Source organism: Emys orbicularis, chromosome 1 (genome assembly GCF_028017835.1).
Source record: "Emys orbicularis isolate rEmyOrb1 chromosome 1, rEmyOrb1.hap1, whole genome shotgun sequence".
In the NCBI taxonomy this organism is placed as follows: Eukaryota; Metazoa; Chordata; order Testudines; family Emydidae; genus Emys; species Emys orbicularis.
This window is the reverse complement of record NC_088683.1, coordinates 324,460,328-324,487,251: the sequence shown is the minus strand read 5'-3', so window position 1 is coordinate 324,487,251 and position 26,924 is coordinate 324,460,328. Positions and strand designations below refer to the sequence as shown.

General features: G+C 45.6%; 1 protein-coding gene across 1 annotated transcript in view; it reads right to left on the bottom strand.

The window, feature by feature from the left end:
* Nucleotides 1–26,520, bottom strand: part of USP12 (ubiquitin specific peptidase 12) — an 89,256-nt gene extending 62,736 nt beyond the window's left edge. Inside the window, exons 1-2 of the mRNA XM_065416306.1 lie at nucleotides 26,407–26,520; nucleotides 4,507–4,587 (exon numbers count right to left, since the gene is read on the bottom strand). Of these exons, the coding sequence (XP_065272378.1) occupies nucleotides 4,507–4,587; nucleotides 26,407–26,454 (129 nt within the window). The 5' untranslated portion in view covers nucleotides 26,455–26,520. The remainder of the gene's footprint in view (nucleotides 1–4,506; nucleotides 4,588–26,406) is intronic.
* Nucleotides 26,521–26,924: the final 404 nt, after the last annotated feature.

Below are 26,924 nucleotides of genomic sequence, written 5' to 3'. Positions count from 1 at the left end.
TATGTCGGCGGGAAACCCGCCGACGTAGCTTCTGCTGTTCACAGAGGTGGTTTTATTATGCCACGGGAGGAGCTGTCCTGTTGGCATAGAGCCAGCTTTTTAGTTCTGTGGTGGGTCACAGCCTGGTGTCGCTGTGAGATACTTTCCCCCTGAACTGGTCAAAACATTTGCTGTATGCCTTCCCTCCAGTTCTGCTCCTGCCCAAGGTCTTGTCCAAGATCAAACAAGATGGTGCTCACATCATACTAAAAGCCCCAGCATAGCCTCACCAACATTGTTTTTTGTCTCTACTAGTCCTATCAGTCAGAATCCCTATGATGCTTCTGAGAAATGCGGATGTGGTCTCCCGGGTCAACAGCTGCTCCTCCATCTGACAGCATGGATGCTAAGTGGCTAACTTCCTTGGAAAGTCTTTGCTTTAAAGAAGAACGCCATGCAAGCCAAATGGATGGGCCCAGACTTCTTGATATTTATATGGAGAGTGAGGTCCTAGGATGACCAAAGCCTCTGTGTCTGATGGGGGCCTAAATGAGCCACAAACACTCGTGGGTTGTTATGAGACAATGTCAGGAGAGGAAAAGGCCCATGTACACCACAGTGCAAAAGAACTGTGGCCGGTTTAATAAGAAACACTCAAGAGAGAGAGGAAAGTTATTTGGGAAAACCTGATTGAGACAGGACCCACTGAAGTCAGGCCTGCGTAGGTTACCATCAGAGGCAGTATGCCTTTAGATGCATGTAGACAGTCATTTTAAAATCTTTTTTCTCTAGGTCCTTTACTCCCATTGCAAAATAAACAATATTTTTGTTTTAAGAGGACTGTTTTATCACCAGATACCACTGGTCACAGACTCCTGAAATGAAGAACCACAGGTTTCCAAATTCAGTCAGACCTGCTGGGTAAGATCAGTTATTACACACAGAATCAAAAAAATGTACATCTGAAATGGACCTCAAAAGGTCATCTAGTCCATCCCCCACATGTTAAAGCAGGACCAAGTATAACTAGACCATCCTTAGACATTATACTATATAGCCCAGGGCTTGCTCTAAGAGTGGGAGAACTGCAGAATTCCACCCCAAAATAGGTAAAAGGTAGAAAAGCCATTAGTCAAAAGCCACTTGAGGGACTGCATTCAGAGAGACAAGAAAGGGGATAGAGATGCAGCTGGCCTTGTAATCATGACATATTAACCAAAACTTCTGGACACAAGTTAAGGTTATTGCGTGTTGCGTGTATGAAAAATAACTGGGTCATCACAACACAATCAATTTTGAGCTATGGGTAAACAAGCAATGACATAACAAACCCTCTCTCTGCAGAGAAGCAGAATAAAGACTATGAAACAGTTATATTTGTCAATGCAATGGTACCCCTGAGAAAAAGATGAGAACATTTTTGAAAACTTTGAAGGAAAGAAGTTTACAAGTGTAAGATAGCTTGTAGAACTGACAACACAAGCACCAATACCTCACTATTATTGTGTTTCATTATTTCCCCACTAAATTAATACCAAGCTGAAAGGAAACGGTTTCATCCTTCTACATGAAATAGGAAAAATGGTGATTTAAACTCATGCATGGTCTGAACACATCTAGTTTGCATTTAATCAGCAGGCATTCTTGTTGGCCTTCATGAAATGTAGCTAATGAAGAGAAGGGGGAGAGGCACCCCAACCAGGGGCTCCTACCTTTCACTGGGCTCCAACTTCTAGTCCGCCAGGCTGGAGAAAGACCAGACTTCCTCTTCCCCTGCACGGCCCCTCATGGGGGGAGATCAGACCCACCTCCAGGTAGGGCATCTTGCACCCCCAGGGGGTGCGTGCACCCCAGGTTAAGAACCACTGCACTAAATTGATAAGATCTGCATTTTAATTTAATTGAAGCTGGGGGTGGCTACAGAGCACTGGGCCCAGGCCAGGAGCACAGCCCTGGGCTGGCTGCCGGTACCCCAGGCCAGCAGCGGGCTGAGCAGGGCCGGAGGCCCGGACCCCGGCTGGCAGGGGGGCCGGGCAGCTGGAACCCCAGACCAGCAGTGAGGTGAGTGGGGCCAGCGGCTGGTATCCCAGGCCACCAGCAGGCTGAGCAGGGCCGAAGGCCGGGACCGCGGCTGGCAAGGGGCCAGTGGCCAGAACCCCAGACTGGCAGCGGCTCATTCGCTGCTGGTCTGGGGTTCTGCCAGCTCCTACCAGCTGGAGTCCCGGTTTCAATAGTCAAAACATTTGATACATAATCTAGACCTGGGGATGGCAACCTTTCAGAAGTGATGTGCCAAGTCTTCATTTATTCACTCTAATTTAAGGTTTCGCGTGCCAGTAATACATTTTAACGTTTTTAGAAGGTCTGTCTCTATAAGTCTATATTATATAAGTAAACTATTGTTGTATGTAAAGTAAACAAGGTTTTTAAAAGCTCCTGGCTGCAGAAAGCTCCAAGCCTGCGCTGCCCTCAGAGTTGGGCTCTGAAGGTAGCAGCTACAGCGCTTCCTGGAGCTGGGGAAGGTTCCTGGAAGTGGAAGTGGTTCTGATATCCCCCATACTGCTGGGAGCGCCCAAGCTGGAGGCTCCTAGCTATTAGTCCAGGCCGGGCTGGGGAGGGACAGGACTTCTCCCCTGCACAGCCACTCTGGGTGGTGGGGGAGGGGGGGAAGAGATCAGACCCACCTCCAGGTACCTCCTCCGGCTGCAAGAAGCTCCGCAGCGCAGCTGTGGAGTTCCTGCAGTCGGGGGAGATACCCAGAGGTGGGTATGATCTCCCTCCAGAGCAGCCATGCAGGGGAAGAGGAAGTTCTGCCCCTCCCCAGCCTGGCCCAAACTAGCAGCTAGGAGCCCCCAGCTGGGGCACGCCCAGTGGCACAGGGGAGATCAGACCCACCTCCAGGAAACTTCCCCAGCTACAGAAAGCTCCACAGCTCTGAAGGCAGCACAGAAGTGAGGGTGGCAATCCCCCCCAAAACAGCTTTTCAACCCCCATGACCCTCTTTTGGGTCAGGACTCCTACTATTACAACACCGTGAAATTTCAGACATAAACATCTGAAAATGTGAAGTTGAACAATTTTAAAACCCTGGGGCCGTGAAATTGAACCGTGAATTTGGTAGGGCTATACTGTCAGACTCACTTTCTTAAAGTGTAGCAGATCTGTGGAACATATCCTAGCAAGAAGCAGAAGATTACACTACAGTAGCAATTCCTGTTAACAGCAATTAAAAATAAACTTACTTCTTTAAGAAACAAAGCATTGTGGCCTATGTTTATTCATCTTTTTTTACTACTGTATATTCTGAAACCCACAACCATTTTAAAATATCTTTAAATCTGTTCAGCTGCAACTAGACAACTAAAAATATCCACTGTGTTTTTAGATCTGTGTGATTTAAATGCTCCCCCAAATCTCTCTCACACACCCCGCTTTCAGAGCAACAAGGAAGTTTTAAAACTGCAACAACACTTAGTTTCACACAGAATGTTTCCAAGATGGTAGCAATTCCAGTTGGAACGATCAGAAGCATTTCAATGTACACCTCTACCCCAATATAACGCGACCCGATATAACATGAATTCGGATATAATGCAGTAAAGCAGTGCTCCGGGGGGGGGGGGGGGGGGGGGGCTGCGCACTCCGGCAGATCAAAGCAAGTTCGATATAACGCGGTTTCACCTATAACGCGGTAAGATTTTTTGGCTCCCGAGGACAGCAGAGTTGTATTATTTTTCCCATTTGCTTTTTTAGAGTGCATATATTTAAACATAAGCCATTGTGCTTTCATTTAAATATGCTTCTTTTCCAATCAGATTCTGCCACCATCTTAGAACAGCTGTGTGGTGGACTCCTGTAGCTCATGCAGAAACAAGCAGCATTTGGTGCTCTGGTCCATCCAAGGTGAAGGTGCTATATTATATTACTGTTTGTCTTTACAATACCCTCATCACCAAGAAACAAAATTTAAAAACTCTTACATCACTTCAGGCAGTGCTACATAAGTCTTCTAATGAGATGCAGTTTTCACAATTTGCCAACTGTCAGTTATGTAATTAAATTTTATTACTGAATAGAATATGCTGAAAATTTCCAGTCTTGCTCTCTTTTTCGGGCTGAATATATTTTGAAAGTTTCAACAAAAACTGCAACCTTTATTCAGGCATTTCCGCACTTCTGAGTGCTTTAACACAGCAACCATAGCGGTAAGATTTTTTGTATGTAATTATTTATATAGACTGTGATAACAACCATAGCATGCTATGTACTTTTCTGCTTTAAAGTGAAAAAGTAAAAGTTTAAAGATGAGTAAAACACAAGAAACATGAGAAATAGTTCTATATTTATTCTAACATATATACATACTGTACCTTTATGAGATGCTTAACTTTTAACATTAAGTTTACAGCAAGTCAGATTTCAATAATTTTTTTCCATTGACATCATATTAGTGTCATACACAATTTGCTCCACCTCAGTTCTATCACTTAGTATTTCAAAGCAATCAAATTATCAATTGAAACTTACGTTAACTAAACCAAAATAGTGCTCATTGACTGGAAACTGTTCCGGACCAATCTCTTTCTCTAAAGTTGAGGCATTGGCGCCCTGGAAAATAAAACAATGCAATCTTAATATTCACAGGTTCTATGGTTCTACCTATCTATTTATAGTTCTAGCTACGTCCACAGTGTAGACATGTAGCGTAACTAAAGAAGGAAAAAATTAATTAAATGGCAGTTTCTACCAGGATACAAGGCCAGCTCTGCAATGGTCAATGTGAATAACTGCACACACAAATGGCCAGTTACGCATCTAACTGGTAGCGTATGCACAAATGAGGCATGCAAATACATACCCACGGTTCTGAAAATCTGCCCCAAATGTCTAATATGAACAACAGTCACTTGTTTAAAAACAAAAACAGGTGCTCAATTGCTTTTGAAGTAGGATGTATTAATGTGGAGGACTGTCAGCCTCTATACTTGGAATTAACTGCCTATATTCCACAGTGCACATTTATTCTACCAAAATTAAGTAATTGTTTAAGGCAATTTTAAACCAAACAAATTGAACATACCGGAAAAGCATATCTGACTGAGTTTGAACTTTCTGATCCATCAAAATAAATAAATAAATAAATAAAAGTTTTGGTCAGGATTTGATACTTATTCCTAGGCACTCCATAACCTGGGGCTGATCCAGCCAAAACAAGCATGCACAGCTTTCAGGCCATAAATACTCTGGATTTCCTAGACTCTGTAACAACAGTTACGCCTTAGTCAGTTTAAGAAAGGCAAAGAAATGCAAAAAACAATGGATTAGGTGTCTGTCCTGCCTCCTTCCCAGGGGGTGGTTTTTATGACCCAGCCCAGTCATTATATATGGCAATGATTAGAGAGAGAACTAACTGAGTATGCTTAGCTAGTCCTAATTAGCCAGCAATACAGAAAAAAGTAGCCATTTTAATTGTTGGTGTTTTTCTGGCTGACACCTCCAGAATGGATCTTAGTCAGGGAGAAGAATTGAATTGCCATTCCCCCCCCTCCCCCCATACAGCTCTTAAAGGAGGCAGAACATCTAGCAAGTATTCCTCAGACTACACCCCATTAATATTTTTAAAACTCCCAAAATATAGCATCATCTAACCTCTCTTGCACCAAGACAGACAGGATTATGTTATATCATTTTACAATCCCTTAAAAGATATTTATTTCTGTGTATGTTCTGGTTACTTCACCTTTAGTATGATATTTACTGACCTGCAAAAGTCACATGTATTTTTGAATAACTATAAATAAAGCACACCAAAACAGTAAGACATTAGTTCTTTTCTGAGCAGCATTTGCACGCATCTAGCATTGCAAAGCAATGGACCTCAGGCCACATGACTTTTAACCATTTCAGAAACAATGAAATGCCTGGAATGTACTATTATACCAGGATTACATTTTACAGAAGTTAGGGAATGGAGATCATCTACAAGGCGCAAAGAGGCTTGTTTGTTTTATTAATATTAATATTAACATTAGAATTCTGCAATCTTCAAATTGGTTTTCTATAAAGTTATATCATCTTGGCCTAATGATCGCCATCTCAGCACCAACATGTGGGAGACATTATGGTACAATATGAAGCAGTAAAGGCTGGAACTGCTGCAAACTTTGTAAAATAAGGACAGAATAGAATGATGTTGCTTATTTTGATGTTTTGGTGATGTTTTTATCTGGCACACTTTTCTATTGGACTCTGTCACGCTACTGCTTCCCTCACCTCCAATACACCAGTTCCCGTCAACAAAGGAAGTTAGGTTGGTTTAGCATGATTTGGCTATCACTTATCGCCTTATCCTCTAGGTCAGTGGTTCTCAAACTTTTGTACTGGTGACCCCTTTCACATAGCAAGCCTCTGAGTGCGACCCCCTTATAAATTAAAAACACTTTTTTATATATTTAACATTATAAATGCTGGATGCAAAGCGCTGTTTGGGGTGGAGGCTGACAGATCGTGACCCCCAAGAGGTCCCGACCGCCAGTTTGAGAACCTCTGCTTTAGGTGCTTACAATTTAATAATTTGTTTCAGTATCTTTCTGGGTAATGAAGTTACGAAGACTGTGCTTTAATGGCCTGAGTCTTCCTTTTTCCCTGCTTTAAAGATAATAGTAGAGCTCTGCTATACTTAAGGTTAAGACCAGCTTCCTGTTTAAAGCTTGACTGTTCCAAGTGCTCTAAAATCCTTACGGTTACTCAGATTGCCTTGAAATCTGTGCGCCTCATGTGGGTTCAGTGTAGGGTCAGTAATCCAAATTTGGGGCCATTTGGATAAACTCTCTTTTTGGAAGAGTTGTTTCTTAAAGTTGACCTATTCTAGCACACAGAGATCAAACCAGTACTCAGATCATCACATCAGGATCTATGAAGCTCAAGGGTTACCCCAACAGAGTGCACGGCACCCCCCAGCCCTTCTGGGGAAATCAAATTGGAATGTTATTTAAAAGAGAGTTTGCTTCTCCAGATAGGCCCACTCCAAGCAGTTCTAGTGCTCACACATCAAAAGGATTACACTGTGCACAGGTAGAGAGAGCAGCTAACAATCTGAAAAACTCTCTCTACATCACAGAACCTGTGTGGCTCTGATGGTGTTACAGTCATCAAATCTGAACACAGGCACTGAGAGTATGAATCCAAAGTAGAGCAGAAATCTGAAATTGAAAGAAGGGGTAATGTGGCTCTGTAAAAGGGTTTTTTTCATTCTGGGGAAATGTAATCAGAGTACAACAAAAATTTCAGAAGGCACTGAAACTACTTTTTGAAAAGAAAAACTACACAAGCAAATGCTCGCTAGGAGGGCAGGATGACTGGGGTGAAAGTAGGTGGGAATAAGGGGAGTGGACCTGGAGGAGGGGGGCAAGTGACGTGGGGACTGGGGAAGAATAGGGATAGGAGTGCCTGTCAGCTCTACATTCCCCTCCTGAGTGTGCTACAATATGGAAGCCCCCAGCCCATCTACAGGGATATAATCCCCCCCTTCCCCAAGTGATCTGGAAAGGCTTGCCTTTCTGGGGAGGGTCTGACCCCTCTCCCCACCCCTTCATGTGAGCTGGGATTTGGGGGTCCCTGCCCCCCAAAAGTATCTGAGCCTCACTCCCTGACCTGCTGGGTGAGGGCCAGAAACTCAGGGGTTTGATTCTCTCCCCCCTGCTTCCTGACACCATTCATGTAAGCTGGAATACGGGATGTCTTGTCCCTCTAAGGGCTTCAGGGCCCATCTCACTACCCCCTCACATATAAGTCAGGATCTGGGAAAGCCCTGCCCCTCTATGTGGGGAGCTTCGAATAGGCATGCTTGGAGCATGCACCAAGAACACATTGCTGATGCTGAGGTGAGGGGCTGAGAACAGACATGCTTGACGCATATCACAGCCTCTCCAGCATTGCGTAGAGCGGATGGAAACACTCACGGATATAAATGGAGTAAATTATAGAATATCAGGGTTGGAAGGGACCTCAGGAGGTCATCTAGTCCAACCCCCTGCTCAAAGCAGGACCAATACCCAACTAAATTATCCCAGCCAGGGCTTTGTCAAGCCTGACCTTAAAAACCTCTAAGGAAGGAGATTCCACCACCTCCCTAGGTAACCCATTCCAGTGCTTCACCACCCTCCTAGTGAAAAAGTTTTTCCTAATATCCAACCTAGACTTCCCGCACTGCAACTTGAGATCATTACTCCTTGTTCCGTCATCTGCCACCACTGAGAACAGTCTAAATCCATCCTCTTTGGAACTCCCTTTCAGGTAGTTGAAAGCAGCTATCAAATCCCCCCTCATTCTTCTCTTCTGCAGACTAAACAATCCTAGTTCCCTCAGCCTCTCCTCATAAGTCATGTGCTCCAGACCCCTAATCATTTTTGTTGCCTTCCGCTGGATTCTTTCCACTTTTTCCACATCCTTCTTGTAGTGTGGGGCCCAAAACTGGACACAATACTCCAGATGAGGCCTCATCAACGTCGAATAGAGGGGAATGATCGCATCCCTTGGTCTGCTGGCAAAGCCCCTATTTATACAGCCCAAAATGCCGTTAGCCAGGGCCGGCTCCAGGCACCAGCCAAGCAAGCTCGTGCTTGGGATGGCAGATTCTAAGGGGCGGCATTCCATCCTATCTTAGGGCAGCATGGCTGCCCTATTTTTTTTTGGCGCTTTGCCTCCGGGTCCGGCCGCCCTGCGCCCAGGGTTTTGGGGGTTTTTTTTGCTTTGCCTCCGTGTCCAGCTGCCCTGCGCCCAGGGGGTTTGGGGTTTTTTTTTTTTTCCTTTGCCTCTGGGTCCGGCCACCCTGCGCCCTGGTTTTTTTTTGTTTTGTTTTTTGCGCTTGGGGCGACAAAAAAGTCAGAGCCGGCCCTGCCGTTAGCCTTCTTGGCAACAAGGGCACACTGTCGACTCATAGCCAGCTTCTCGCCAACTGTAACCCTTAGGTCCTTTTCTGCAGAACTGCTGCCTAGCCATTCAGTCCCTAGTCTGTAGCAGTGCATGGGATTCTTCCGTCCTAAGTGCAGGACTCTGCACTTGTCCTTGTTGAACCTCATCAGGTTTCTTTTGGCCCAATCCTCTAATTTGTCTAGGTCCCTCTGTATCCTATCCCTACCCTCCAGCATATCTACCACTCCTCCCAGTTTAGTGTCATCTGCAAACTTGCTGAGTGTGCAGTCCACGCCATCCTTCAGATCATTACTGAAGTAGTTCATATGTTTAGAGCTATTATTACAGATTACACTCATCATATTGAGATGTTCTCACCCCTCTGAGCCTCTCTCACCAGCCTTGTTAGGAACTACACATTGCAAACATTTCAAAGTATGACCATTATCACCGCTCCACTATAACAAAATGTACAGGAGAAGCACTTAGATATCACATAGTAACTGTGTAGCTTAGTGGAAATACCACTAGACTGGCCTGGATGATCTTGGGCAAGCCACATCACTTCTCTGTGCCTCAGTTTCCCATGTGTAAAATGGAGATAATAAGAACATAAGAACAGCCATACTGGGTCAGACCAAAAGTCCATCTAGCCCAATATCCTGTCTTCTGACAATGGCCAATGCCAGGTGCCCCAGAGGGAATGAACAGAACAGGGAATTATCAAGTGATCCATTCCCTGTCGCTCATTCCCAGCTTCTGGCAAACAGAGGATAGGGACACCATCCCTGCCCATCATTGCTAATAGCCATTGATGGACCCATACTCCATGAACTTATCTAGTTCTTTTTTGAACCCTGTTATAGTCTTGGCCTTCACAACATCCTCTGACAAAGACTTCCACAGACTGACTGTGCATTGTGTGAAGAAATACTTCCTTTTATTTGTTTTAAACTTGCTGATTATTAACTTCATTTGGTGACCCCTAGTTCTTGTATTATGAGAAGGAGTAAATAACACTTCCTTATTTACTTTCTCCACACCAGTCATGATTTTATAGACCTCTATCATATCCCCCCTTAGTCATCTCTTTTCCAAGCTGAAAAGTCCCAGTCTTATTATTCTCTCCTCAAATGGAAGGCCTTCCATTCCCCTAATCATTTTTGTTGCCTTTTTCTGAACTTTTTCCAATTCCAATATATCTTTTTTGAGATGGGGCGCACACAGTATTCAAGATGTGGGTGTACCATTGATTAATATAGAGGCAATATGATATTTTATGTCTTACTATCTATCCCTTTCTTAATGATGCCCAACATTCGGTTCGCTTTTTTGACTGCTGCTGCACATTGAGTGGATTTTATTTAGGGAACTATCCACAATGACTCCAAGATCTTTTTCTTGTGTGGTAACAGCTAATTTAGACCCCATCACTTTATATGTATAGTTGGAATTGTGTTTTCCAATGTGCATTACTTTGCATTTATCAACACTGAATTTCATCTACCATTTTGTTGCCCCATTACCTAGTTTTGAGAGATACTTTTGTAGCTCTTCACAGTCTGCCTGGGACTTAACTATTTGAGTAGTTTTGTATCATCTGCAAATTTTGCCGCCTCACTGTTTATCCCTTTCTCCATATCATTTATGAATATGTTGAATTCAGACCCCTGGGGGACACCACTATTTACCTCTCTCCATTCTGAAAACTAGCCACAGTAACATATCAACTACAAATCTAGATGAGAACTACAACTACCTAAATGGCCAATAACTCCTATCAACATTTATCTTCCTGTTTAAAAAAAATAGGAAATTAAACTTTATTAATGCAGAGATAAGTAAAGGACAGATGCTACCTACACCTGCCCTATACTCAAACACTTAGCATACTTCCCAGACAGAGTACTCCCCCAGTAAATTTAACAACCATTTCATACTGTCGGAGAAAAACAGCTATGGGCCCGTGTTTCTCAGCCTTTCTATCCCAAGAGTAGCCAATCAACTCCCAGGTAATGGAAGCAATCCCCCTGGTTCAAGTACAGCTATTTAGTACTTAACCTCAGCAGTCAGAATAAAATGGAAAACTGGAAACAGAGTGAACCGTCTCCTGCATTAGTTATGGACAGTGAGTAGTCGTCCTTTGCCAAGATAATAATAATAATAATAATTAATGGAGATATCCCATCTCCTAGAACTGGAAGGGACCTTGAAAGGTCATCGAGTCCAGCCCCCTGCCTTCACTAGCAGGACCAAGTACTGATTTTGCCCCAGATCCCCAAGTGGCCCCCTCAAGGATTGAACTCACAACCCTGGGTTTAGCAGGCCAATGCTCAAACCACTGAGCTATCCCTCCCCCCCTGTGACCAGCAGAGCGCTGCTACCTGGTCACAAGACAGTCAGATACTGGTAAATCTCTAGTGAGAGATGAGCAAGATGTTTGACTTCAGTAAGAGTGCCAGAAATGACAGTGTGCACCAAGAAATAATCCGAGAAGCTGTCAGTGTTGGGGATTCAACAGACTACAGACCAATGCAGAGAGTGGATCAAGTAGCTCAAGATGGAGTATCAGAAAGCCAGAGATGAGAACCACACCTCTGGGAACTCCTCATCATCCTGTCTCTTTTAAGAGGACTTTGACCCAAATAAATAAAGCTTATGCCTAAATAAATCTGTTAGTCTTTAAGAAGAGAGAAGTAGCACTGGAGCCTGACAAGTTTCCACTTTCATGTCTGTTATTGATATAGGAAAAAGAGGGATTTCCAGCTGATGATCCAATGCAATTATTATTACAAGCCATAGGCAGCAGTGTTTATCCACTCATGGCAGAATGCATGCCAGCACCTCAGCATCTCCCATCCCCACCACATGGAATTCAAAATGGATACCGGGAAGTGCTAACAACAGTTAAATGAACAAACTCTCACACTGTTACAAAGATGTGTTGTTGTGCTAAAAGAAAGACTTTACATTGCCTTCCCTGACAACACGCCGCACTATACAAAATCAGCAACGCCAGAGGGTACCAAATTGCCAGTGAATGGATGGGGGGGGGGGGGGGGAGAGAAGATAGGAGGGAATAATCCATGGGTGATGAACTAACTGTTCAAATACACCAGGGGGTTGTATGAAGTCCAGAAATGTGGTGGGGATGAGGAAGTGCTTTTCAGTTCTTTGTTACAGAAATGTGCCTTAGAAGGGGGCAGGGAGGAAGGGGGGGATTTAGGTGATACATGCCGTATTATGAGTCCTAGCAGTCCCTGTGTTGCGTATATAGTCCATGTATTGCTAGATTAGGAGTCCATATTGTCAGGGGCTATTTGCACGTCATCCATAAACAGATGTAGTCCATGCAGTTTATGTTGTAAACCATAGCTGCACAAAAGTAACACATGAATGCAGAGAGCTTTCAGGAGCTTAGAGGGAGACAATAATCCCTGTCGAAGCTAGCGCTGCATCCTGTTGATTTCCCCAGGTGAGGATAGCTGCAAATTTTTCCTTTCCTACAGCTTGCAGCCAGTAGCTTGGAACAGAATATCCCTTTGCCATTCGGGAATCTCCAGAATTGTTATGTCCTCCCAAACGCCTAAAAGGATAATAAAACCATTGGTAGTAAACTTTGGAAAGTGGCACTCACCCCCCAAAGCTAAAGCAGACTGCAATTTTTAACAATATATCACTAAATAAATTTTGTAAATTTCACTTTACCATTATGTGTCAAGACTTTACACTCTACTTAACTCTAAGTGGTGTCCAAGCAGCATTTGGGAACTAAAAAACTGTTGGTCTCAGATATACTGAAGCACAATTATTCAAAATATCATGTTTTGGAGATTCTAAAGAAATTTCTGCTGATGATATAATAAAACTTTTCTGAAATACTGAGACAGTGTACTGTTTCATTTCCATTTTCAGGCCCTTCTACCTCTGCAGTCCAACCACAATCAAGCAGGGGCCTGGCGGGGAGGAATCACGCTGTCATGATGCAGTAAAACATTGTGAAGAGCACAGCAAGCCACAGTAATGCAGACAGCATTGATAAACACTTGAATCCAAATGGTTCTGTAAATAGCACCAGCAAGATTTTAATTGGCCAAATGCACATTCAGCCACCATTCTGTACCTATTGAGAGTGTAATTAAACCTTCCTTTGCCAGGGCCTCTGAAATCAGGGTACAATTTCATAACACAAGGGTGGGGTCTCTTAGAATAAAAGTGGAGACAGTTACTCCATTTATGACAATGTCCTTTGATGAGAATAGCGTCCCAGTCTGTTCACGAAGGAAAACACCCAATTAGTGGAAAACTCTGTCATCATGCACTTTTCTAGTAGTCCATGTTGGCATCCATGAATCGGCCTCTGTGGTTGACAACGACGGAGTAGTAGACTTTGTGGTTTATGTACTCTTGTGCTCCTTGAAGGAGGACAAGCTTTGGGCACGAGTACCATCATGGCCCCAGTGCAGTTGGGAAACCCTATTCTCTCAAACCCAGCAATTATGGCAAGGACATTTTTTATGTTCACCACGTTTGAGCAAATCACATGCCTGACTGTGGTGGTGGAGGTTTCACTCGAATTGCCAACACTGAACTGATTAGCAATGGACTTGTAGAAGTCAGAAGTAGCCAGCTTCCCGATAGTTATACAACCTGTTTCTGGACCAGCATGGCCACCCTCTCTCACATTGGAGGTTCGTGGGAAGCTGCTCACAAAGCTCCAGAAACGTCACTTTCTTCATGCAAAACTTCTGGAGCCACTGCTGATCATCCCAGGTCCACCTGACAATACGATCCCATCAGTCTGTGCCTGTGATCCTGCTCAGGAATCATTGGTCTACATAAAGGACATCAGCAGCTATATTGAGAGTTGTGAACAGCATTAGCCAGCTGGCATCTGCCATCTCCTCCTCTGCTGAGAGGTGCATTCAGTAGGTCAGAAAATGCCATCAAAACGTCCACCAGCATCTGGTGGATGCTCTGCCTGTTTCCTGAAATGGGAGTGAAAGAACAAGCAGAACAAGTTCTTCAAATGGTGCCTCATCCATGTTGTTGGCTCCAGTTGCTGAGAGCGTGCAGACCCAAAAGATGTCTTGGCTGGATGTGTTGGTGGGCTGAAACAACTTCCAATATGGTTCTGAAGGATGGATAGTCAAGTTTTCCCACAATGCACCAGGAACCAACGACTAGAGCAGCTACAGCTAAGGAGGGAGCTAGGAAGCCTGGGACATGCTGGTTTGACTCAGGTCTGCATAGTGCAGTGCGGATGCATGAGAGCAGGTGTGAGACCCAGGTCCGAGACCCAGGTCCAGAAATTGTAAACCCAGGGTCACAAATCAGTGTGGATACTCAAGTGCAGACTTATAAACACCAAGTCTCCGGACTCAAATCCAAAAGACCCTTGGCTTACATAGCTGTTAGGGTCTGTCTACGCTGCAAACTATTCTTTAACCTGTTCTTTCCCTAGTCTAGCCTATATTCCTTCCCCCTTGTTGCTAATATTATATGTGTTAAGTATCTGGTCACACACAACCTTTTTAGTTAAAACAAAAAAAAGCATTAACAACTTCAGCTCCTAGCCTCAAAGTAAAAGCACAAGGCATTCCTGACCATCCAGCCTTAACCAGGGGTGAAAGTAACTTAAAGGACTTGCCGGTACTCCGGAGTCCTGAAGAGGGGCGTGGCCTCCACCGGAAGAGGCGTGGCCTTTAAATCCCCAGGCCCTTTAAATCAGGATTTAAAGGGCCCGGGGCTAGGGCTGTGGTAGCAGCAGCTGGGAGCCCCAAGCCCTTTAAATCACCCCCTGAGCTCCCAGCTGCAGAGGTGTCTGGCAGCCCTGGGGTTCGGGGGTGATTTAAAGGGCCCGGAGGCTCTAGCTGCTGCTACCGCAGCGGAGCCCCGGGCCCTTTAAATTGCCGACAGAGCCCCGGGGCTCCAGCAGCAGGGCCCGGGGCTCCGGCTGCCGCTACCCTCCAGGGCCCTTTAAATCGTCTCCGGAGCCCTGCTGCTGGAGCCCTGGGGTAGCGGCGGCAGGTCTCCAGCGGCGATTTAAAGGGCCCGGGGCGGCAGCGGTGGCAGGAGCCCTGGGCCCTTTAAATCGCCACCCGAGCCCTGCCGCCGCTACCCCAGGGCTCTGGCAGCAATTTAAAGGGCCCTGGGCTCCAGCCCTTTAAATTGCTGCCTCAGGAAGCCGGTCCACCGGGTATGGTGCACCAGCTCTTGCTGGCAGGTTTGTAGAAATTTTGGTGGTGGGCCCAGAACCTGCCCCTGCCCAAACTCTGCCCCCCCCAAACTCCACCCCCCACCTGCCCAAGGCTCTGGAAGGGAGTTTGGGTGGGGGAGGAGGTCTGGGGTACAGGCCCTGGGCTGGGGCAGGGGACTGGGGTGCAGGAGGGGTGCAGGGTGCAGGCTCTGGGAGGGAGTTTAGGGATAAGAGGGTGCGGAGGGAGGGGTGGGGTGAGGCTGGGGGTGGATTTAGGGTGTGGCTGGGGACTCAGGGCTAGGACAGAGGGTTAGGGTGCATGGGGACGAGGGCTCTGGCTGGGGATGTGGGCTCTGGGGTGGGGCAGGGCTGGGGATGAGTTTGGGGTGCAGGCAGGCTGCCCTGGGACTGGAGCCAGAGAGGAGGACTCCCCCCAGCCCTCTCCCTACCGGCAGCAGCGAGCTCTGGGGTAGGGACCCCCTTCTCCCCCCCGGCAGCACACTCACCCCCCCACTGTCACTGCACATGCTCCTAGGGCCCCTCTCAGGTCCAGGAATCCCCCTCGCCTCCCCTGTGGTGGGTGCCATGCCGGGGGGGGCTGCCATCACATGGGCGCCTCCTCCCCTGCTGCTGTCCCTCACTGTAGCCTCACTGGGGGTGGGGGATGGGGCTGCCCCTTGCCCAACGTGGGGCAAGAGCGGTGACTGCGGGCAGGGGGGGCGGCTGTACTGGTGGAGGGTCCCACCAGAAAATGAAAGGGTCTGAGGGGGAAGCGCAGCCTGAGGGGGGGGGGCACTAGGACCCTGCGGCGGCAGTTAATGCAGGCAGGCAGCATGGAGCTTCAGGGGAGAGACACAGGAGGGGACCCAGGGAGGTGCACGGGGGCAGCAAAGGGGGGCCAGCCCACACTCAGGGGAGGCGCGGGGGGGCAGCAGGTGGGGCCAGGGGGGAGACCCGGCCCCGAACATTCGTGGAGCCGGGCCCCCGGACCCTCAATATTGCTGGAGCCAGGAGGAGGAGTCAGAGGGAGAGAATGCTCTATTTTCTCGCTGGTACACTGCTGCACCTTTTCTTACCAGCCCGTACCAGCTTACTTTCACCTCTGGCCTTAACCATTTGCTGTAGTGTTCAGAGGCAGCCTCTCTGGCTGTTCACAATGTTCTGAAAGTCTCTGCACCTCTGCCCATCAGTGAGGCTCACTCCCATTGAAGCAGTTATCCCATTAGGCAGTCTGCTCAGCAGACTCCAGCCTAGTCATCAGACACCAGCATATCCCTTTCAGCATTCTGAATACACATTCCACTGTTCTTCTCCAGCAACTCAGGGTATAGCTGAACAGCCCCTTTCTCTATCCAGATGTCCAGTTAAAGGCTTCATACACCAAGGAAGCCAAGGGTAATCTAAGTCTCCTAGAAGGACCATGGGAATCATACCACCATTAACATCCAGAGTGGTCCTGGGAGGACACATGTTTTGATTAAAGAAAACAGGTCTGAGTTTCTAAAGATCCTAGCAACATGGATCTTTCCAGACCACCTTACATCAATATTGGCAAACCTTCCATGGTGATCAACCATATCTGAAGCACCATTCAGATATACCCATTTCTGTTTATGAACTCTGGTGTGGGAGGCAAAAGAATATGCACAAGGGTCTCATTAATGGCCCCAATATAATTCAGGAACCCCAACCATGCAAACCCATCAATAACCTCCTGTGCACTACTAAGTGTTATCACCTGAGGGATCAGCACTTTAATGCACTGCACATCTCCATGACAACAGCCGCAACAGTACCAAACTGATTAGCTACTGACCAACTGGGGATAGTTAGCTTCCAGATGGCCATGGTCACAAACTTCTCCATGGTAAGAGGAACTCTCATGTTCATACACTACTGCAGCAGCTCAGGGGTGAGTGAGTTCCATACAGATCTCTGGGAAAGTGGCCTATATCCTGAAATTCTATCACAACTATTGGTCATCCCAGGTCTCCAGCACTATTTTTTCACACCACTCAATTCGTTTCTCAAGCCCAGACATGGTGCTCCTCCAAGTGAAGCTGCCCCAGGAAAAGTTCATCCACTGGTAGTTGCTCAGTTTCATCCTCCTCTACCCAAATTGGCTCTGCAGCGCAGTAGCTGACTCCCAAAGCCATCTGACTGCATGACTACAAATACAGCATTAATTACTGTAACAGATATAACAATATCCTGCAATATCCTACACAAACCTTATGGAATTAAGTTAAACCTTATTGAACTAAGGATTTCAGGAGTCAATTGAATTACAAATGCCATTGTTTATGTGCTATTGTGGAACTGTATGTAATTTCTCTAGGAGATGTGACTAATGCAATCTCTGGGCAGCATTAGGAAAGGACTTTTTGGGAAAATACACATGAAATGGATTTCCTAGGAAATACTTGGGGTGAGGGGAATGAAAATGACCCATCCCCCTTCTGAAGCTTCACCTTGAGCAGAAAAATCATTGTCTGGCTGATTACCTATTCACCATCTCTTCAAAGGCCCAAATTGTATAAATGAATGACTCTCAAAGTCATGAATGTGCTTGTTCTGAGCTGAAGCTGTGATGAACTAGTAACCACAGGCAAAAACCCTGTTTTGGGTTTGAAAAACTAATCACCTACCAGAGCCCTTGCTAGACTGCAGAGGGGAATACAGGTACCGTTACCCTGAACTGTGATTATACTACTACTACTACAACTACTACTGACTGTCAGGATCATGGCATTCAGCAGCATTCCCTGCATGCTGCCTAACAGCATTTTGAAAATGGTGCTGGCTCATAAAATACAGATGTATCATGGGATGCCAGAAGAGGAATCATGGGAATATACTAATTTCACCCATAATTCCAGATGCTTTCAGTAGATTTCCCACAATGTGCAGCAAGGAAAATAATCCCAGAATACACACAGAATTTCACACAGTTTCCCAGTTGCTTACAAAACTGTTTGCTAAAGAGCAGAAATATGCTGGAGATCAGAACTCCTCAATTCTATCACTAGCTCTGATAATGTAGCTTCATTGCAGAATTAGCCTATGTTATTCTTACTCAGGTGTTGCCTGAAGCCCCCTTCCATGCACACACAAACCTCTCACATGAGTTAAGTAATGCATTCAGTTCAAGTTAGCTGGCACTGCTTGGGGGTGTGGGTTACAGGCCTGGTTACGCATTCACTTGGACTAGTAATCTGCCCACTTGGCAGCGAGGATGCCAGTTAAATCACTTAAGTGCATATAGTCCTTAAATGCCTTCTCACAACTACTCACATACACCCAAAAGGACTGACAAGTTCTCCCACAATTCACTGGGAAAGACTCACAGAGCAGCTCAGCTTTCTACAACACAAACGAACCACAGAATATGACCCCCAGAAGTCCAAACAACACACACAGAAGAGTGCAGCACCAGTGAGGACACAGTAATTAGGGCAGAGCTTTACAGTGTGGCCACTGACACCTGGGCTAGGCTAACATAGGTGCCAATAACCTGGGTAACTCTGAAGTGAATACATACCCTTAGACATAGGATGACCAAAGCACATTCAATTGGAAAGGCAGTGTGGTTGGGTTTTATATCTGACAGTGCTTGTAGAGACCTTATGAAACCTCTTTTAATGTACCTGTAAAACGGGATGGCAGTTCACACAGGATGACTGCTTTCTAGGATTCATAGACTTCGTCAATAAGAAGGATAACAAAGTGCATGGAAATATAAGACAGTTAATAGAGGTCAGATTTGAATGTATGGTCTCTTCTCCCCCAGCTCTTTCCCAACTTCCACCTAGGCTACAGGATCTTTTGGGGGAGTGAAGAGTTAGTGAGAGAGACACACACACACCTTCCCCAAACAGCTCTCTTATATCATCACTATTAAATACAGCATGTTCATCTTGGCACATTTATTTTCCATTATGGGGAAAGAGTCACAAATCATGACACAGACAAACACTACCTATAAATACAAGATCAGTTATAAATAACTAAGCTTGTGGTAATCAGCACACAAGAAGCAAAGCACATATCCAGAATGCTCGCTACAGGGGTCTGAAAAAAGGGGAGAATCTTGTGGTGGGGGGGGGTTTCAAAAAGAGGAGATTTTAGAAGTCTTATTATAGAATCATAAAAAAAGTATGGCTGGAAGGGACCTCAAGAGGCCAAGGCTATAACAGAGTTCAAAAAAAAAAAAAAAAAAAAACTAGAAAAATTAATGGAAGATAGGTCCATCAATGGCTATTAGCCAGGATGGGTAGGGATGGTGTCCCTATCCTCTGTTTGCCAGAAGCTGGGAATGAGCGACAGGGGATGGATCACTTGATGATTACCTGTTCTGTTCATTCCCTCTGGGACACCTGGCATTGGCCACTGTCGGAAGACAGGATACCGGGCTAGATGGACCTTTTGTCTGACCCAGTATGGCCGCTCTTATGTTCTCATATGTCATCAAATCCAGTCCCTTGCACTGAAGCAGGACACGTAAACCTAGACTATCCATGACTGGTGTTTATCTAACCTGTACTTAAAAACCTCCAGTCATAGGGATTCCAACACCTCCCTTGGAAGCCTATACCAGTGGTTAACTAACTTTAAAATTACGAAGTTTTTCCTAATATCTAACGGACATGGAGAACAACTAATCACTGTCCTCTTTCAAACAGCTGTTAACATATTTGAAGACATGTCAGGTCCCCCTCTCGGTCTTCTTTTCTCAAGAATCAACATGTTTAGGTTTTTTTAACCTTTCCTCATAGATTAGGTTTTCTAAACCTAATATCATTTTTGTTGCTTTCCTCTCAATTCTCTCAAATGTATCCACATCTTTCCTAAAGCATGGAGCCCAGAGCTGGACACAGTACTCCAGCTGAGGCCTCACCATTGGCGAGCAGAGCAGGACAATTACCTCCCGTGTCTTACACACAACATTCATGTAGATACACCCCAGAATATTAGCCTTTTTCACAGCTGCATCATGCTGTTGGCTCTCAATCAATTTGTGTTCCACTATAACTCCCACATCCTTCTCAGCAGTACTACCACGTAGCCAGCTTTCCCCATTTTGTTAGGAAGGAAAAGTCAAATGCACAGCTAAGTGCTGTACTTGTCCTTACTAAATTTCATCTTGTTGATTTCAGACCAATTCGCCAATGTCATTCTGAATTCTAATCCTTTCTTCTAAAATCCATGCGACCCCACCCAGCTTGGTATCATCCACAAATTTTATAATCATACTCTCCACTCCATTATTCAAGTAATTAATGAAACTACTGAACAGTACCTATGAACTTCTTGCTGCCAACTGGCAGAGGGCACAGAGATACATAGGGGAACTGGAATTCCTTGGATTCACCAAAAGGGGTCATGTAAGGTCTCTTAAGATATGTAGATATGGAAAATGTGCAAGAGGTATATATGCTGAAAATTATATTCTGTAGGCCTTGTAAAGACAGGGCATGCTACTTTTGGGTGACTTGAGACAAACTTGTCCAGACAGGAGGTGGAAGACATTTATCTCCCTGGTGGACCATTGTGTATTGTGTTTCTTGTTATAGAAATCTATTAGCATACTGAGTCAAATGCTAATGAAGAGCTTGGGGAGACTTCAAAAGGAAACTAACAGGAAGAAGTAAACAGCGGGAGGGAGGGGGGTTTAGGGTTAGGGGGGAGAGAAGACCCTGCTTTCATGTGAAGATAAAAGATCTGGTCTGGTCTATCTGGGGTGCAGAGAGATGCCCAGGCATCCTTCAATCTACCAAGACAAGTGCCAGCAGGCTTGATCTTATCAAAGGGGGTTCTCAGCCATCCTGGTTGAAAATGCTGAGGAAAGGACATAAGGTAAGCTATCTTGTTGGAGACAGGAATGTCTTGTGAGTTAAATTTCAACTCTAGAAAGAGAGTTATGATTTTGTTTTATATGTAACCATTTGTTTCCAATATTCTTACTTTCTATCATCTAAATCTCTGTTCTTTGGTAATAGATATATTTATAGTGAAAACAAGAATAAGTTTAAGTGTTTGTTAAGAAAAGTGTCAATCCTGAATTAAAACTAATAAACTTGTGTTACTATTCCTTTGAGAGTAGCAAATCTGAGACTTCTGAGAGCGTTCAGTGGACCAGGGCCTGGGTACTCAAAAGGGATGCTTGGTGTGCCTATCGTTAACCTTCACAGACAGAGAGACAGGCCTGCTGAGGCATGGAAGTTAGTGCTCATGTTGCTAGAGGATGTTGGAGTCAGGGAGATGATCCACAGCAGGCACAGACAAGACTTCCTCTTGCTAAGGGCAGGTGGAAGCAAGGTGCCTCATAATTCTGGATGCTCTTGGGAAGCATCACAGTACCACACTCAGGGCTGACCCCTGTTGGACCCCATTAGATAAGCCCTCCCAATTAGACAACGAACCATTGATAACTACTCTGAGTACAATTTTTCAACCAGTTGTGCACCCACCTTCTAGTAATTTTATCTAGACCAGATTTCCCTAGTCATCTTATGAGAATGACATGTGGAACTGTGTCAAAAGCCTTATTAAAATCAAGATATATCATGTCTATTGCTTTCCCCCTATCCACTAGGTTTGTGACTCTGTTCTTGACAAATCCATATTGACTATTCCTTATAATCCTATTATCCTCTAGGTGCTTACAAACTGATTAATATTTATTCCGCTATCTTTCCATGTACTGAAGTTAAGTTGACTGATTTATGATTCCCCAGATCCTCTTTGTCCCCCTTTTTAAAGATAGGTAGTAGGTTTGCCCTTTTCCAGTCCTCTGGGATCTCACCTGTCCTCTGAGTTCTCAAAGATAATCACTAACAGTTCCATGATTGCTTTGGCTAGCTCCTTAAGTACTCTAGAGCAGGGAAGCGGCGTGGGCCGAGGGACTTGCTAGCCGCCCTTCCTGCAGCCCCCATTGGCCTGGAACAGCGAATTGCGGCCAGTGAGAGCCACGATGGGCCGAACCTGCGGATGCGGAAGGTAAACAAACCGGCCCGGCCCGCCAGGGGCTTTCCCTGAACAAGCGGCGGCCCTAGATTGAGAACCACTGCTGTAGAGTGAATTTCATTAGGCCCTGCTGACTTGAATATACCTAACTTATCTAAACATTCTTTAACCTAGTTTTTCCCTATTTTGGAATGTGTTCCTTTCCCCTTGTTAATATTGTGCTAAGTATCCAGTCACCCTTAATTTTCTAGTGAAGATTAATGCTTATTTTGCTAAACTCAGTAAACACCTCAGCCTTCTTGCTGTCATAGTTATTAGCGTGCCGTCCCCAGAAAGTAGAGTACCTACACTTTCCTTTGTCTTTCTTTCAATCCTAATGTATTTAAGGAACCTCTTCTTATTGCTTTTTATGTCCTTTGCTAGGTGTAATTCATTTTGTGCCCTTAATCCTGAATTCCACCAGGATTGCAACAATTTCCACCTCACCATCAACCTCACCTGGACCAGTCCACACAAGAGATCCACTTCCTAGACACTACAGTGCTAATAAGTGATGGTCACATAAACACCACCCTATACCGAAAACCTACTGACTGCTATACTTACCTACATGCCTCCAGCTTTCATCCAGATTACATCACACAATCCATTGTCTACAGCCAAGCTCTAAGATACAACCGCATTTGCTCCAATCCCTCAGACAGAGACAAACACCTACAGGATCTCTCTCAATCGTTCTTAAAACTGCAATACCCACCTGGTGAAGTGAAGAATCAGACTGACAGAGCCAGAAGGGTACCCAGAAGTCACCTACTACAAGACAGGCCCAACAAAGAAAGTAACAGAATGCCACTAGCCGTCACCTACAGCCCCCAACTAAAACCTCTCCAGCGCATCGTCAAGGATCTATAACCTATCCTGAAGGACGATCCCTCACTCTCACAGATCTTGGGAGACAGGCCAGTCCTCGCTTACAGACAGTACCCCAACCTGAAGCAAATATAGACCAGGACCTACACACCACACAACAAAAACACTAACCCAGGAACCAAACCCTGCAACAAACCCCAGTGCCAACTCTGTCCGTATATCTATTCAAGGGACACCATCATAGAACCTAACCACATCAGCCACACCATCAGGGCCTCATTCACCTGCACATCTACTAATGTGATATATGCCATAATGTGCCAGCAATGCACCTCTGCCACATACATTGGCCAAACCGAACAGTCTCTACGCAAAAGAATAAATGGACACAAATCTGACATCAGGAATTATAACATTCAAAAACCAGTAGGAGAACACTTCAATCTCCCTGGTCACTCAATAAACAGACTTACATGTGGCAATTCTTCAACAAAAAAACTTCAAAAACAGATTCCAACAAGAAACTGCAGAACTGGAATTAATTTGCAAACTGGACACCATCAAATTAGGCCTGAATAAAGACTGGGAGTGGATGGGTCACTACAAAAAACTAAATAAATTTGTTAATCTCTAAGTGCCACAAGTACTCCTCATTTTTTTTACAAAAACTTATTTCCCCTTGCTAAATACTCACACCTTCTTGTCAACTGTTTGAAACGGGCCATCTTGTTTACATTGGCCTCATTAGCACTAAAAAAGTGATTTCCATTCCTTCTTGTCAACTGTTGAGAATAGCCCACTTCCAACTTAATTGAATTGGCTCGTTAGCACTGATCCCCCACTTGGTAAGGCAACTCCCATCTTTTCATATGCTGCGTATTTACACCTTCCTACTGTATGTTCCACTCCATGTATCTGATGAAGTGGGGTTTAGCCCACGAAAGCCTATGCCCAAATAAATTTGTTAGTCTCTAAGGTGCCACAAGGACTCCTAGTTGTTTTTCCTATTCTTCCTATTTTACCTCCGCATCAGAAGAGTTTGCAATTATGCCTTCACTACTGTCCCATTGAGAAACAGCCAGCTCTCCTTAACTCCTTTATCCCTTATTCTTTCTGTATCAACCCAATTTTCATCAAGCCACCATGAAAGAGTCAAATTGTAAATGTAAATTTTGAATACTTTTAATTTTTTTTTTTTTTTACAAAATAAAGATTTAAAACACCCCTTAAACTAAAAACTTTTATCTCAGCATTATAACTATACTGTTGGGACCAGCTTCAGCATAATGTGTGCATTAATTTACACTATGATTGTAAATAAGATCCTAGATTACCTAGTAAATTTAAACACAGCAGCTTTAAAACGGGTATCTTCATCTAGCGGTCCTATCCCAAGATCCTAATAAAGCACAGACATTTCGAAATTCCTTTTAAATTTTATAACGGCTTTATCCCAAAGCACATCATGAGTTAATAAACCATACGACTGAACATATGTACCCGATGTAAAAATGTCTTAGTTATGTATAGACATATATTTTAGTTCATCGCGAGATTTAACCGAAACAAAATGGCTTAGGTGACAACACAGAATGTAGAGTCATCTCCTACATCACTTGTTCAGATCCAACCCATATCTGATGACTGTTCAGTAGCTTACCTGAAAGTACTTTGTGTGCTCTCTCATACCACAAACATCTGTCACTACAGTAGACTAGCAATCGTTACTGGCAATTTTAGCTGACATAGCTATAGAAAGTAATTCATTTAGAATAGTTTGGGCCTCCTTTGAAACTTTTGCTTGATATATTAAGACAATAATACAGAAATTCATAAAAACTGCAGAACAGTCTCCCATGGGAAGTGGAGGAAGCCCCACTGCTTGAGAAGTTTATAACTAGACAGAGAAAAAAGCCTAGAGAAAGTACTGTAGGGAATGATCCAATAGGTCTCTCCCGACTTCTGCAGTCTCTAACTTCTAAATTCACATTTTTGTGCTCTCAAAAGGAGATGTGTACATAGCTCCTTCATTCATAGTACAGTTTTACAGAAGAGTGGAATGCAAGATTTCCTACAATGGTCTGCCAACGTGCCTCATTTCTGAGGAGAGATTATTTCTACAGGTTAGAGGATAGCTTGGTCTCAAAGTTCAGCACTCTCAAAAAGCACTAAATTCATAATTTTTTTTAGTTAGAGATAGCAAAGTTCTATTACACCAATTAGTGTGCTCATAACTCTTTCTTCACAAATAATTAAGGATGAAGTCCAATTAAAAATAAACACTGAAAGATGTGTTCCCATCAGGACTTGGACCGATGCAAACAGTTCAGACTACATACCAGTGTGTGCCATATTGCACAAGACTAACTACACTGGATGCTAATGCAGCTTTTAAGGGTAACCAAGGCCTGGTCTACACTACCCGCCTGAATCGGCGGGTAGAAATCGACCTCTCGGGGATCGATTTATCGCGTCCCGTCAGGACGCGACAATCGATCCCCGAATCGACGCTCTTACTCCACCAGCGAAGGTGGGAGTAAGAGCCGTCGACGGGAAGCCGCGGAGGTCGATTTTGCCGCCGTCCTCACAGCGGGGTAAGTCGGCTGCGATACGTCGAATTCAGCTACGCTATTCGCGTAGCTGAATTTGCGTATCTTAAATCGACCCCCCCCTATAGTGTAGATGTAGCCCAAGGGTGCACCAGACTGCCACTGTGACATGACAACCAAGCCCACACAACATTAGTAAGGCATTATGTACTAACTACCGATGACAAAAAAATATGATGCGGAGTTGGGGGAGGGGGGAAATCAAGATCTCTAGAAAGCCTATACTCAATAAAAACCAGCTTGAGCAAATATTTTAAAGCATCTGCAAGATTTCCAGTACAATTTTGAAAAAGACTTCTCTCTACTGGTTAACTAATGATTCCTAGTTTCCTGTGTGGTTATTTAAATCAAGTTTCAGCATATGTCCATATTACGCTTCCCCACCCCCATTGCCATTAATGCTTGCCTCAATGCTGCATTCTCTAAAGCCGATTAACTACACCCAGTTTTTGATTCCCACCCTCGCTCCCTCCCACGGCGAGTGGCACACTCTTCTACATGAACACACAAAACCCAGGCAGAGAGGAAGCACCGCTCCGAGGAGCTTGGTTTTCGAACCCAACATAACCCGTGTCACCTGTTTGCAAGGGAAGGAAGCGCCCCCCTCACGCCCTTTCCCAACACACCCACCCACGCGCGATGCTGCAGGGCCCCCGCAGCGCACGCGCTACCTCCGTCCCAATTCCAAACCCACCCCCCGATTCAGTGCCTGGCTCTCCCCCCTCCGCGAAGCATGCACAGGCGCCCCAGAACCCGCCCCCTCGAGCCCGCCTCGCCAGGAGGCTCCCCCTCACACCCGGCGCCCGGCCCCCTTATATCACCTCCCTCCCCCACAGGCCCCGCGGGTGCCCGGCCGGCCCCCTCACTCACCATGGTACAGATAGAGGCGATTTTGGAGACCGTCATTAGGATTTCCATCCGCCCAGCGCCATCTTCCGCCCACTCACAGCGCCGAGCCGGGGAGGGGGCAGCCCCCGCCGCCCCCACCAGCCGCTGCAGCGGGACACGTACCCCGCGCGCCAGACCCGCCGCCCCAACCGCCGGGCGCGCGGCTCTAAGAGAGGCAGAGTCTAGAGCGCGAGACCCTCACCCCCCCGCGCGCGCGGGCACAGATCGCGAGCCCACACCCGCCTTACGCCGGCTCCCTCTGGGCCCTAGCGCCACTCTCGGCCTTAGCGCCGCCCAATGCCTGCCCTCTGCTTCCTCTCGGGCCTTTGCGCCGCCCACTCTAAGCGGCTCCCAGCACCGGGCTGTAGCACCGCCCCACATTGGCTCTCCCGGGCCGTAGCGGCGCCACGTCGGCTCTCTCCGGGCCCTAGCTCCAGTGTGCTATCCAGCCCCCTCCCCACCAGCCCGGCTACCCCCGCCGCCCGGAGCACTGCCGGCAT